General features: G+C 33.3%; 2 protein-coding genes across 2 annotated transcripts; both read right to left on the reverse strand.

Moving 5' to 3' along the window:
- Nucleotides 1–2,241: 2,241 nt before the first annotated feature.
- On the reverse strand, nt 2,242–6,564 carry LOC116775437 (facilitated trehalose transporter Tret1-like). Its single transcript, XM_061524628.1, has 9 exons — nt 6,376–6,564; nt 6,186–6,295; nt 5,878–5,997; nt 5,467–5,622; nt 4,606–4,773; nt 4,399–4,531; nt 3,429–3,658; nt 2,691–2,879; nt 2,242–2,612 (listed from the first exon to the last, which is right to left on the reverse strand). Exons 1-9 carry the CDS (start codon nt 6,464–6,466, stop codon nt 2,355–2,357), a joined length of 1,455 nt encoding a protein of 484 aa, XP_061380612.1. The 5' UTR covers nt 6,467–6,564; the 3' UTR covers nt 2,242–2,354.
- Nucleotides 6,565–8,983: 2,419 nt separating this feature from the next.
- LOC116775210 (uncharacterized) lies at nt 8,984–11,408 on the reverse strand. The gene is made up of 5 exons (XM_032668060.2): nt 10,397–11,408; nt 9,856–9,912; nt 9,686–9,772; nt 9,441–9,600; nt 8,984–9,355 (listed from the first exon to the last, which is right to left on the reverse strand). The coding sequence occupies exons 1-5, from the start codon at nt 11,039–11,041 to the stop codon at nt 9,195–9,197; spliced, it is 1,110 nt and encodes a 369-aa protein (XP_032523951.2). The 5' UTR covers nt 11,042–11,408; the 3' UTR covers nt 8,984–9,194.
- Nucleotides 11,409–13,660: the final 2,252 nt, after the last annotated feature.

Here is a 13,660-nt window from a genome sequence, read left to right on the forward strand (position 1 = left end):
TTACCTAAAGTTAAACTAGTATTAAACTAGTAATTTAATAAGACACTTCATTTTTTTTCTGTCCTATATAATCTCGGCGCTATGAAAACTGGTCGGGTAAATAGCAACCCCACTACGGCCGGGAAAGTCGGGGGGTTGAAAGAGATGGCAAGTAGGGTAGAGTGAAATGTAAAAAGTTTATCTCATTATTTTAAGCTCATTAAATTACTTCTTCTTTATTAAAAGCTAATTCACTTCATCTTTACTTTCCAGTGAAGGCTCAAAGAGGCTCAGGAAGAGATACATATATTTTACAATATGTTAAAGTCAAAGAACAAAAAATGTTATCATTGTACAGGATCTAACAAATAAACGATACTAATATTTTGGGACATCTCGTCCGCTGTTATCAGGGTTGCTGCAGAGTAACCGAAATGTCGGGAGTATGTAGTTTTAAAACCATAAAATACACGTAGTACCTAATCCGAAAATATTAGTTTCATTTTAATGAATTCTCGCGAAAGTCTGAGATCTCATTAGGCTCTAACAAAGGTGCAATGGATAACTGCTTGGTGAAATCAAGACTCAACGATTTTTCAGTTTCTGCATATTAGAAGTAAGAAGATATTTCACTGAGGACCCCTGTCAGTTTGGCGAGGTGGAGTGCTGTAGTCGCTATGAAACAAATAGAAGGGATAGGTGTTTTTTCTTCGATTGAGTAATAGGTTACTTTTAGATCTGGTTTAAACTGATAAAGTTGTGAAACTCTACAGAAATTTGTCTCCATCGCTTTGCTTGGAGACTAGAAAGTTCTACTGATATCAGGTTGAACGTAGGGTTCGCTCTAGAATGCTTACTCCGTGACAGAAAGTCTTCCTTAAGCCCTTCTGTAGAGCTTGATGCGTTGCTTAAAGGCTTTGTTTGGAAAAACAAATAGGAGCCTTGTGGTTTTCCCTGCCCAGAAAAAATATATCGAATGCTTATCTATTTCAGCCTGACCACATACGAGCATATACTACAGGCGAGCTTTGCTAGCAGTGGACATGTCACTGATGATCATAAAGTATTCTAAAGCCTGAGGTGTCTCATAGGCTATAACGTCTATTCATCTTGACGGATTTGCAGTAACAAATTTACGCTGACATAAAGAATAAGATGCAAAGATTTATAGCATCTCATCTGATTCACTGCTTTGTATTTTCCCGAAGCCCGCACACATAACCTTCAGATCCACTAGACTGGTCGCCAACTGGCAAGACGGAGCTGCTATAGAATTATGAACATTTGGAGGAGCCGCCTCTACTTGGTGAACAGTTTATAAATATAAAAGATAATAGCATTAAAATTCACTTTAAGGTTTTAGCTTATTTTTTTCTATTAGAACCCTATTAGCAGCAGTAACCTTGATCTCCGTGACAGCGTTCTGTATTTATCTGTACCCATTTATTAAACTGGTGTTCATTTCGTATAATAATACATTCGAAGATCATTTATAACAATGATAAATGAGACTCATGATCTATGATTATGAGTGTCAAATTTCTGTTACTTATGATTTCTTAGAACGCAGTTATGTAATTAAGATCGTACACAAGTCTATTGATATTGATCTTGTGAATTAAATATATATGTTTAGATAAATAATATACAGAGTTTCGTAAGCGACTCAAAGATAAGTTTCTTACTTGAATCATATATATTTGTTGATAAGTAATGCAATTTTAGACTCTATCGTGAAATAAATTTTTGACGTCTTTATTCGTTTTGCTCCTTAAAAAATAACAGGAGCATTCCAACAGAATGATTTTAATGTGACGTGTTGCTAATACAAAATCAATGGGCTCGTGTTATTTATTAGTCCCTTATTAACAGAAGCCTATAACACTTTAGACCCTATCTGTTCAGCTTCTAAGGTAGTCAAAATTGATATATATGGCCTGGTATTATTGGGAATTTGGTGTCATTAACAGAGCTATAAGTTGAAAAACTTGTACACTCTTCATTACTTTTTTATTAATAGAGTTCTCGCTTAACGAAACAATATTAATGTAATATCACTTATAGCAATTCTTAGAAAGTTTCTCAAGTTATTTATAGGATAGAAAAAAATGAATACATATGTGAAGATAAATAAAAAATGTAAAGTTAATTGTAAAGCTACGTTTCATATAAAAAAAAGTCATAATAACTCTCTAATTATTTTATATTTTTTTCAAAATTATAGACTTAATGATGTGGTATGTTTTATAATTTTTCCTTGTATCAAAAATTATGTTAAATTTCATATTTGAAGAGACAGATCAAAGAAAGGTTTCATTGGTTGTTATGTTTAATCTGGTTCCTATCCTATAATATTATCTGCATTATTCATCGATTTAAATTGAATTTCGGATTTCCAATTGCCTTTTCTCCGCTTCGGTTCTCATTTCATAATAAATATCTTCCAATTTCCTGTTCCTAGTTTCCGGTACTTTAACAAGCACATATAGCGCAGTCAGAAGACTGATGACCCCATAAATATAAAATGCTGAACATGCGTTGGCTACTTTGATTAAAAATTTAAATAAAATAAGCTGGAAAAAATCCACTAAAGACGCGAGTGCCATTGTTGTTGCCAATACTGTGCCGCGATACTGCAATGAAAAACAGATAAATACGTTTATATACACATGGATCGCATTTGGTTTCTCTCTTTAATATTAATGTATCACCTTAAAAGAATATATCTCGCTCGTTAAAACAAGTGTTATGGGCAGGAGGCCACATGAATCGCAGAAAACGGCTATACACAAAGTAAGCACGGGAATCCAAGATGGCGGATGGACGTTTTGAAACACGAACCAGGACGCAAGAACACACATGCTGGTAGCGGAGAGGAGACAGGTCGCTACAAGCAGGGGCTAAAACATGATCAGATGTAATATTCATACCTTTACTCTGAAATTAATGAAATAATTTAAAAAAATACGAAATGATTATGAGAGGGAGTTTGAAAGTACCGCCAGTGACGGATAAGTTGAGAAGTAGTAGATTAGCGTGGCATGGGCATATTATGCGAAGAGATGAATGCCATGCCGAGAAGACTTAGATATGAATGTGGAGGGATAGGGGTCGAGGGAGACCTAGAAAAGATGGATGGATTGGATGGATGACATGAGTAAGAAAGGAGTGACTGTTGAGATGACGGTTGACAGGCGAGAATGGAAGGGAAGGACATGTTGTGCCGACCACACATATAGTGGGAAAAGAAGAAGAAAACGAGCCTGATATTAATGCACCCTTATCCGAAGTTTGCACTACAAACTCAATACAGAGCGTTTTCAGTTATTTATTCACAGATCGTCTGACGTGATAATGAAACTCTGAATTTATGAAGAAGATGCAAGCTTGCGATATGTTTAGTGACCAAATTATTATTAAAATTAATAAAATTCAAATAATTATTTTGCCTTCCGTCCAAATCTTTCGACGATGGCGGAAACTAAAGTAGCTCCAAGTAACTGAACAGCTCCCAACACCATGGCATTCTGGTTTGGGCTCATAACGATCCCTGTTCCTTCTGATGACATTTTAAATATATCTCCAGCAAATATCAAAATTGGGACACTTCCGCAAAGCTCTCTAGCCATCGCAGCTATTAATGCTATGTAGAATGCTCTGCGAAGAATGTTATCTTTCCCTAAAATGTATTGTAACATGTTAGATTGAGATGATAATAAATATTTTAGTACAACTTTTACACAAAGTATTGCCAAAGTATAAACTACAAATGAATCTTATTTCTATATTTATACTATGTATCAAATTTCGTATTATTTTCCTTCATTATATACAGACTTCTGAATGTAATAAATTCATTTAAATAAATGAAAATATTTAAAATAGATGCACCTCATCACATATCAGAGGAGACGAAAATTAGTTAGTACAGAATTTTTTTCTTATTTACGTAGATATGCAATACTTTATAATATTTATACCTCTCAAATTTAATCGCTCTCATATATTTTTTTAAACGAATTTTCAAGTAGAGTTGTGTTTAATAACTGTTCAAAACTTAATGAGATCTAAGATCACACACCTCGTCTGCCCGTGATCACGGTTGCTGCAAAGTAACCGAAACGTCGGGATTATGTAGTTTTTAAATAATAAAATCCGCGTAGTAAATCCGAATAATACTAGTTTCATTGTTCAAAACTTGTCACACGTCATGACAGGAATATATTATAATATTAATTATATGTGATATCATTTAATTCCTAACAGACAGTTATTTACATACATACATTTGTATATTATAAATTTGTCAAGTAATTTTTAATACTTTATATTGTGTGTCTATAAGGTTTTATATTAATATAAGTTCTTCATTGATATTAAGTTATTTGGTACGAGTCCGAACATCTTCATAGTACTCACAAATATTTTTTAATAAGAATGCCGTCTGATTGTCGTCTCTTTGTTGTTCTTGTTTCATATAGTCCATTTCCTCTTTGATTGAAAAATCATATTGTTTTCTGCATCTAAGCCACATCAGAACTTTCGATGCTTCCTAAAAAGCATGCTTATGGTCATCAATGAAACAAATATAATATCTCATTAGGTTATATTAAAGATATAAAACACCTCATCTTTTCCTTTCTTTAAAAGATATGACGGAGATTCTGGCATCGTCAGGAATATCACAAAATGTAGGGCTGGTATCGTCAACAAAATCAGAAGAATTACACGGTAACTGCATAAGTCACCGATAATATAAGAAAATAAACACCCCATAGTAAAAAATAGGGTACCCTGGAATAAAAGACCGTATATAAGCTTAGTTTAGCTTAGGTTAGTGAGTAACTGACTTATACTGATCTAATAGGATTAAAAAAAATTTTTTTTTTTGTTAAATGGATAGATAGATAAGTCTTTTAACAATTTTTTTTTCGGTATAATTAAAGTTATATGAAATTAAAAATATTTTTTTGAATCCAGTAAAGAGCGCGTGTGACGTCACAATGTTAATTTATCCTCACACTCACACACTCACACAGGCGATACAATGTTTTGACGTTTAACCGATAATATCTCGATATATCTTCAATATATCGAGGAATATATTAAAAATGTCGATCCTTAAAAGTTAGCGTGCTTGCTTCGTACCGTTATGTACGAATGCTACAAAAACAACCCACAAAAAATTACTTTAAAGTTGTTACTCAAGATGTTAAACGTCGTAATCAATGAAAGAAATAAAAAAAATCGATAACTTTTTTATTCAAAAACCCAATTGACTCATCCTACAATGAAATCTACGGAGTAAGAGTGATTTTAATGTTCATAAATTTTTCACTAACTGCATCTAAACATTTTATTGTTTTGTTAGTTTAGTTAGTCTAAAAAATTTTGTCACCAAAAAATATAGTGTCTCAGTAATATATTAAACTAAATAATGACTGAGAATATCGTTTTTTATTTTTCTATTAATCTTATACAACTTACCCAGCATCCCAAAGCACCCCTGATGTCATTGTCACTAATTTCTTTGATGTATGTAGGACAGGTGACACACGTGCCAGACATGTTAATGCCAACTAACATCCTCGCTAAGATAAATACCCAAATATTCATCGAACACAACTTCAGAAGCCAGATTGTCTGAAAGAAGCGAGTAGAATGTCAGTAACGAGACGACGAAACTTTTCAGCATTCCATGGATTCACCGTGCTGGTGCCGGGTTCATCGCGTTGCAGGGAGAGGAGCTTCAACTGTGAGTGGGACTTGCGACCCAGGTGTAGGTTTAAGGGGCCCCTATCTAACGCGCGTTAAACGCTCACCTCCACCGTCCAAGCTCCTCTACCAAATCAGTAAAAGTAATTTTGAAAGTATTTACATATGAAATAATAAACTTACAGCCGAGGTAACAGACATTGTGAGAAGAGCTAATTTTCTTCCGTAACGATCTCCGATGGCTGCCATTAAGTACGTACTGGGTATACACACTATATAAGGCAAGGATGCCATACACGAAATCTGATTCGAAAAGATTTTGTCTTTGTTTCAAACTTCTTTATGTTATATAATTACAAAGTACAAAAAACGCATTCAATTAGTATTAAATATAGATCCTGTCATTTTTCTACGGGGCCCATAAAAGTATCTTGGTTTTTTTTGGGTCCCGAATAAGTAATTTTTTTTAATAATTAATTAATATCATTTACCTCGAGATCAGTCAAAGGCACACCTTTGGGTGATTCCTGTGACTGTAGGAGAAGGGTCATGGGAGACATCCATCCAATAGAATTTCCGTAAGAAAATGCTGGTATTGAAACTGAGAATAGAAGAAAAAAACCACTCGAGATATTTCTAGTAATCAATATTTCTATGTATCAAATCAAAGTATGCACTTACTTAAAATAGCACATAGTATTTGATTGATCTTATACCCTTCAGGTACTGCTAGTGGAAAGGTCATATTTATAACTGCAGAGTATCCTAACATATATTTATTTCCTATAAAATAATCTCAAACAATAAAAATTACACAATAATAATAATAAAACTAAAAATAAAACTCATATTAACTGGTTATTAAATGTAGTGGCAATGTACACATGACAGACAGTCTACAGTCTGAACTAAAAATATATTTTTATGTTTCATTCTAATAAGTTGAATGAACGATAAAATAACTTAGTTAATTTATTATATAGATAAATATATTTTTCAAAACATTTCAACTACCTAATTTTATTTAAAGAGTTAAAAATGCTTTGATAGTAATAAAATATTTTATCAAGAATGGTTGTAACTATTATAGCTGAAAACATGTCAGCATTTTCTACTAGAACCGGTTCAATGGAATTCTAACCCACTTTCTGCGCATCTTCAAATCATGAAAAGACGCGTAACCAAAACATTGTCTCGGATTTTCCCGGAACTCAATATCGGTGTCGAATAGGACAATATTTTTGGTTATGTAGATGTAGTGACGTTTCAAAGGAAATCAAATAGTGATGTGATTTTTTAGGGAGGCTGTAGATTGGTTTATCAGAAGACCTGATTGTAATATTAAAGAGAAATTAATTTCCAATTAATCACACCACAATATTGATTTAAGTCAAAGAGCATACGGGTTTTAACTCTGATTAAATTTCAAGTCCCTTTCTAGTTCTGTTTGGTACTGGGTTAACTGGAATACAAAAATATGTTAATTACAGTATCAATGAATTCCTTTTGTAGTATGTATGCTTGATTAGGTTTTTATTTTAAATTAATTTTAATAAAATGTCCAAAATTACGGACTTGGGTAGGATGGTGATAGTAAGCTTGGTATCGGACCACATAGGGCTCTTGGGAGTTGGGGCTGCGTCAGACTGATCTCTGCCACAAAGACGGAGGCCCTCCTATTGCACGGTCCTCAATGTAATCTCCCTCGTTGGGAATCTATCATCCAGGAGCTGGACATGGTGGTTAAGGCCTAGATGGGGTGTCTGAGCCTCAACCTAGAAAGGTGGTAGAGCCTAGCTGTGGTCGAATTACTGCAGCCCGAACGTGGGCTGGCCCGATCGGGGAAGTACCACCCTCTCACAGAAGATCGGCGTGAAGCAGTCTTTAATGGCTGAGTTTCGTCCGATGAGTGAGAGAGTCGGTTGCCCTTTAATTTTTCCCACCCTTTCCCTTTTCCCAACGTTTCTTTTCCCTCTTCCCCAAATAAGAGTTGCCACGCATCCGCAAAATTATTTTGCGGATGTCCATGAGCGACGGTACTACCTCCATGAGGTAAGCCGTCTGCTCGTTTGCCCTTTTTGTCATAAAAAAAAAGATGAAGCTTGGCTGGCCCGTGCTAATTTTTGGCCCAGTGTCGGTGTCACCATGTCGTTGACTCTACACCAGCGTTTATGGCCCTGTAAAGTATCCCCATTTGGTAAGGAGCTATTACCTCTAGCTCCAAGGCTCTCTTACACAAAGCGCACTTGAATATAGCGGTGTGGGTGATTCGGGGGTACTGCATGGTCAGGTTTATCGAGACCAAACTCCTTGACCTACTTTGGAAGCTACAGGGGAAGATCCTCCCTGGGTTGTGCTGACACCGGCTAATATAACAAAGCCCATGGTAAGGAATATGTTCTTATATATTCTGCCAGGGTATTGCGGTGAATGTTAAAGCTACCCCGCGATGCCATACAATGGCGATGAGGGTAAGTGTTTGTTGATACACTGGCTAAATCGGCAGGGATGCGGAGTTGTTTTGCAGGCTTGCCGCCGACTCGCATGACCATACCTTGATCGCACCTGAGTGGAAAGGTATGCAACAAAGCAAATTTTTCAACATAAAATAAAAAAGGAATAATCTTAGAGCCCAGTATTATCTCTGATTTCCAATTCTATTCCACATAAACTTAATATTGAACACTGTGTTTGTTAGCATATCATTCGCAATTTTATTGCCCTTATAGTAACTTGTTCACTGTAATCAATGTTAACAAATGTAGAATTGTGAAATTCTTTTAAAGTATACTTCCTACCTGTTTCATTATTAGACTAAACATTTTGAGCTCAACATAGTTTTCTGTCCTAGCTCTGTGTATTTCCTTTTATCTTACTATTTTTTTTTAAAGAAGCAAAAAGTTTTTATACGTAAAAACAAATCAATTGATTACAAAATTATATATATGTATAATATTATAAAATAATATTACAAAATCCTGACAGATGAAGATTTTGTTTGAAACATTACGATTTTGGTGGAAGCCTCAATAATTGTCCTCTTTAATTCAAAACTTATATGAAGCACTATCGTAGAAAATGTTATCCTTACTTACAATAGTAACCAAAATTCTCACATATTATTTTTCTTATAAGTGATAAACATTAAATCATTATTTTATGTTCAGATTATCGAGGATAATGAAAGAAAACGAAACAGATATTTTTCAACAATGTATTCAAATTTTATTTTTAAATAAGCAGAACACAAATGAAAAACGAAATCGTATAAAATCACAGAAAAATCCGGAAGTTGTGAAAAGCAGATTATATTTTACTCAAAACGAAAAATTAGGTAACAAAGTATAAAAAAACGAAAATTGTTTGGAATAAAAGAATGTTAATTTTATTTCTCTCAAAAACAAAGTCCAAACTTATTTAGACGTATTTAATATTATTGATACCGACATATAAGTATCGTTTTATTTTTGTTTCCCTTGGTTGTCTTGTCTTAAAATAATTTAAAATACAAACTGCAACAACACAACAGTATAATGTGCTAACAGAGCTAGTAATTTCAACAACAGCGCCGCTTCAAGAGTGAACAATCCAAGGCAGTCCATTCGTCTGAAACGAGTACTTATATCGCTTAGAATTCTCTTCGTTAATTTTCTGTCGCTATCTAAAACAGAAATTGTATATTTTAAAATACTTACTGATGCTCCAATTTAATGTATTAATTTAAATATATATATAGTAACTCTTACATGTGAATGAATGACCTTTATAGATTAGTACAACGGTCCTCGCAAATACAATTTTACGATAGTATATTTCACAACAAACACAGAGAATTGTTTCTATTAAAAAACCTTTTGTTATCCAAATCAACACTCCGATGAAGTGACTCAGTATTTCAACAGATTCCTTAAACAAACGTGTTGTTACAACATACAAATCTTAACTGTTGTTAACTGAAATTGGGCTGTGTTCACATGATTGACTTATTTACCTCTTTCCTCTCACTATGCATCCATAATATCAATATTCGTATATATGACAGTGATTGAATAAGCTGGGTAACAAAATGACTTAGAATCTGTTAGGAAAATTATTAAATATTTAAATAACATGAATTTCAATGAATTAAACTTAATTGCATTACACTATATGAAACTGAACTGTTACGTTCGTAGCCTGTTCCAAATTAATAGCTGTGTCGATTATTGTTCTAAACACCTGAAAAGGAATAAAATAATTTATATTTTACCAAATTATTAGAGAATATTAGTAAAAATTAATATCGTATGTTAAGATATCTGGAAAAAAATATTTTAATGAGAGTTCAAACGAAAAGAAATTAGGTATAAAGTCTTATATCAGCCTCAGTGTCATTTGATAGTAATTTAAGTAAGCAATATTCGGGATAAAACCTGGTTAAAATCCTTTGGATAAATCTAATCTTTTTTATAAATAGATATATCTAGTACTGATAGGCATAGAGTTCAAGAAGGCATAGATCGCGTGTAGACCTAATGTCACCATTATTATTTTTGAAAAAGATAACAAAAGAATGAAACATAAAGATAAAAGATGTAGCAGCTTCTTATGTTTTGTCTTGACAGAACTCAAAAAATACAAAAAATATCTCTTGTTCTATCATTATTAACAACATAGTTATTTTATGGAAAAGTTATTAGTTGCGAGTAAAAAAATAACTCACCTGAAACATCCGTTCCCTTTCATCCGTTTCATCTTTGATCATGTCCCTCAAAGATATTGTTCCTATTTTAAGAGACATCCTCCTAAGCCATTGGTCAACATAACGCGAAAGAAATAACATTACGAACGCTGCATTTAACAATTCAACGTCGGAGACGGTGGTTAAAAATATTAAAATTCCACGTGAAAAACTCGAGAGACGATCAGATATTAATTTGATGGATATCAAAATTAAAAATATTGTAAATAAAGCGAATAAAGAAACTCGAATTACTATATATATGAATTTGCTATCTCTCGAATCGCCTAAAATTGATTGGATTTTTTGAAGATTTAACATTACTTTAATATGATTTTCGCTGTTGATTATATTAAGAGCGCTAATGACTGTGTGATTGAAAGAAAATAAGAAATAGACAATAACGTAGAAGAAATATAGGGAGTTGTTATTTAAAAGTTCAAAAAAAGAGTTAAACATGTGAAAAAACATGAGATAAATCATAATATTACCAAATATTGCATAAATTATATAAAAAACAGAAACTTTCGATACGTTGCTATCAATTAGAGTGAATTTTCTTGTAAAAAAAATTACACCAATGATGTAAATGGGCTTAAATATATTGACTATTCTGTAATTTTTCATTTTACTTCTATTTTTTTATAATAATCACTTATCTATACAATACTACGTGATACGTCCCTCTCGCTAACAGTCCTAAATGGAACAGTAATTTTCGACGAAGTGCATAATAGTGTATTTAATCATGAAAGTAGTATAAGGTTCATATTTAATGCAAAAATTACACAGAAGCGTACTTTGTCAAAACTTTAATTAATGAAGAGTGTTTCAAAGAAAACAGCGACCCAAACGGTAGACAGTGAAAACTCATTGACTGTGAAATAAGCACAAATAAGTTCAATAATGCATAATGGAAGACTAAAATATTCTCCAAAAATTCCATGTTTCTTATATACTACTAAATTATCTAATGTCAATGTCATTATCATCAGCCTATTGAGACCTACTGGTGAGCAAAGGCCTCTTCTTACAAGATGAAGGTTCACCACCGCCCTTGCTCTAGGCGGATTGGCGATTTCAAACTTATAATTTGAAATTATAAGTCCAGATTTCCTTACGACGTTTTCTTTCACCGCCTGTCAGCGGTGTCTACATACTCTTAGACAGCACATATGACTGGGAAAAATGACATTGGTAGGAGAGCGGGCCTTTAATTTCTATGTGATACTGGACAGAATAATATTGGATTCATAGAGACGTGATATTAATACGTAAATCATTTTAATTTTAAAGTCGTAGTCACAAATTATATTTTAACTTAATTCTATAATAAGGTATTTATTTATTTATTTATTTATTTAAATAGGAAGCCAACGTTGTATACAATTTTAGTTCTTAGCCTTAATTAACACTAAATTATTTAATTTGTTACATGCATTAATTGTACACCCCACTTATAGGCTAACTCGACATTCGCATGTACATGATATGTAATAAAATAACATTCTTTGCATGTTCACTCACGAACAAAAAAAAATAGTAATAATAATAATAATCTAATAATAATCTTAAACAATAGCAAATGTGATACAGTTGAAAGCAACAATTGGTAAAAAATGAGGTACAAATAAAGTAAAACAATTACAAGCACTGACTTAAGGAAAAAGTAACGAGAACCAAAAAAAGAAAAAGTGTGATCACAAATCATAATCAAAACGCAATAATAATACTGGGCTGATAATAGAGTAGTAATAAAAAATTATGATAATACTAAGCCCAAAAAGCAAGACATTCTTGCGCAGTATATTCCACAGAGACCTTACTTCGTAGAATTACCGAGACTAACCTCAAGTAGTCAGATAGCCTTTTGCTAGTCTTTTGAAAGGTAACAGAGAATGCTTGAAAATATCTAACCCAGCTCCTTTAAATACGTTATTATAAGTTAGAATCATTCTGTTGATGGGAGCATTACGGCCGGTGTTAGTCCTAGCAAACCTTTCCCTGAACGTATGTTTATTCCTTATGTGGCTCCTTGAGTTATATTTTGGTATCGCCAATCCAACTCTCTCTAACAAATTTGCACTATCAAGATCACCCTTCACGATTCTGTGAAGAAAACATAAATCTATTAATTTTCTACGATTACACAGGGAAGGCGTATGGTAGAGATTTAACAAATCTTCGTATCTGTCATTCTGTCTTAAGACTTTATCTTTGTAGGCCAGGTGACGTAAGAACTTCTTCTGTACTCTCTCGATTCTGTCTGTATGTGTTTGATATTGTGAATTCCATACAACAGAACAATATTCCAGTTTACTGCGTATCAATGAGTTAAAGAGTGCAATTTTGGTTGAAGATTTTTTAAATTCCTTTGTGATTCTTATGATAAAACCTAATACTTTGAATGCGTTTGTAATAATATTATCAATATGCGGAATAAAGGTCAGTTTGTGGTCCAGTGTAACTCCTAGGTCGGATATTTGATGTAACCTCTTCAGTACGTTTTCTTTAATATTATAATCAAATATGAAATTTGATTCCTTTCTGCTAAAGGTAATAGCGTAGCATTTTAAATGGTTTAATTTTAATTTATTCTGGTCACACCATAATCCAAGCCTATCGACATCCATCTGCATATTCCTTGCGTCTTTAATGTCGTTTATCGTCTTATAGAGTTTGAGGTCATCGGCATATAATTGAAACTCACAATGCTTAAAACACTTAGCTATATCATTGACGAAAATTCCAAATAAAATAGGACCAAGAATAGAACCCTGAGGAACACCCGAGGTCGCAGTAAATGCATCTGATTGGTAACCTCCAACGACAACGTTCAAAGTACGCCCTGTTAAATATGATTCCAACCACCTTAAAAGATAATCATCGATGCCATAGTCGCTAAGTTTTTGAAGTAAAATATGATGGTCCACCAAATCAAAGGCCTTTTCCAGGTCCGTGTAAATGCAATCTATTCTCTCCGAGTTGTCCATAGCCTTTGATATATCGTCAACAAAAATTGCTAAATTAGACATAGTAGACCTTTTTTTAGTAAAGCCGTGTTGATTATCTATCATTGTAGACTTCATGTGCCACGTAAGTAGAGGACTAATAAATGATTCAAAAATTTTTGAGAAGACAGATAGTAAACAGATTGGTCTGTAATTCTTTATGTCATTTTTATCACCACTTTTAAAAATTGGTACCACTCTTGCCTTTTTCCACAGGGAGGGGAATTCACCGAGA

This window comes from Danaus plexippus, chromosome 25 (assembly GCF_018135715.1).
Source record: "Danaus plexippus chromosome 25, MEX_DaPlex, whole genome shotgun sequence".
Classification (NCBI taxonomy): Eukaryota; Metazoa; Arthropoda; class Insecta; order Lepidoptera; family Nymphalidae; genus Danaus; species Danaus plexippus.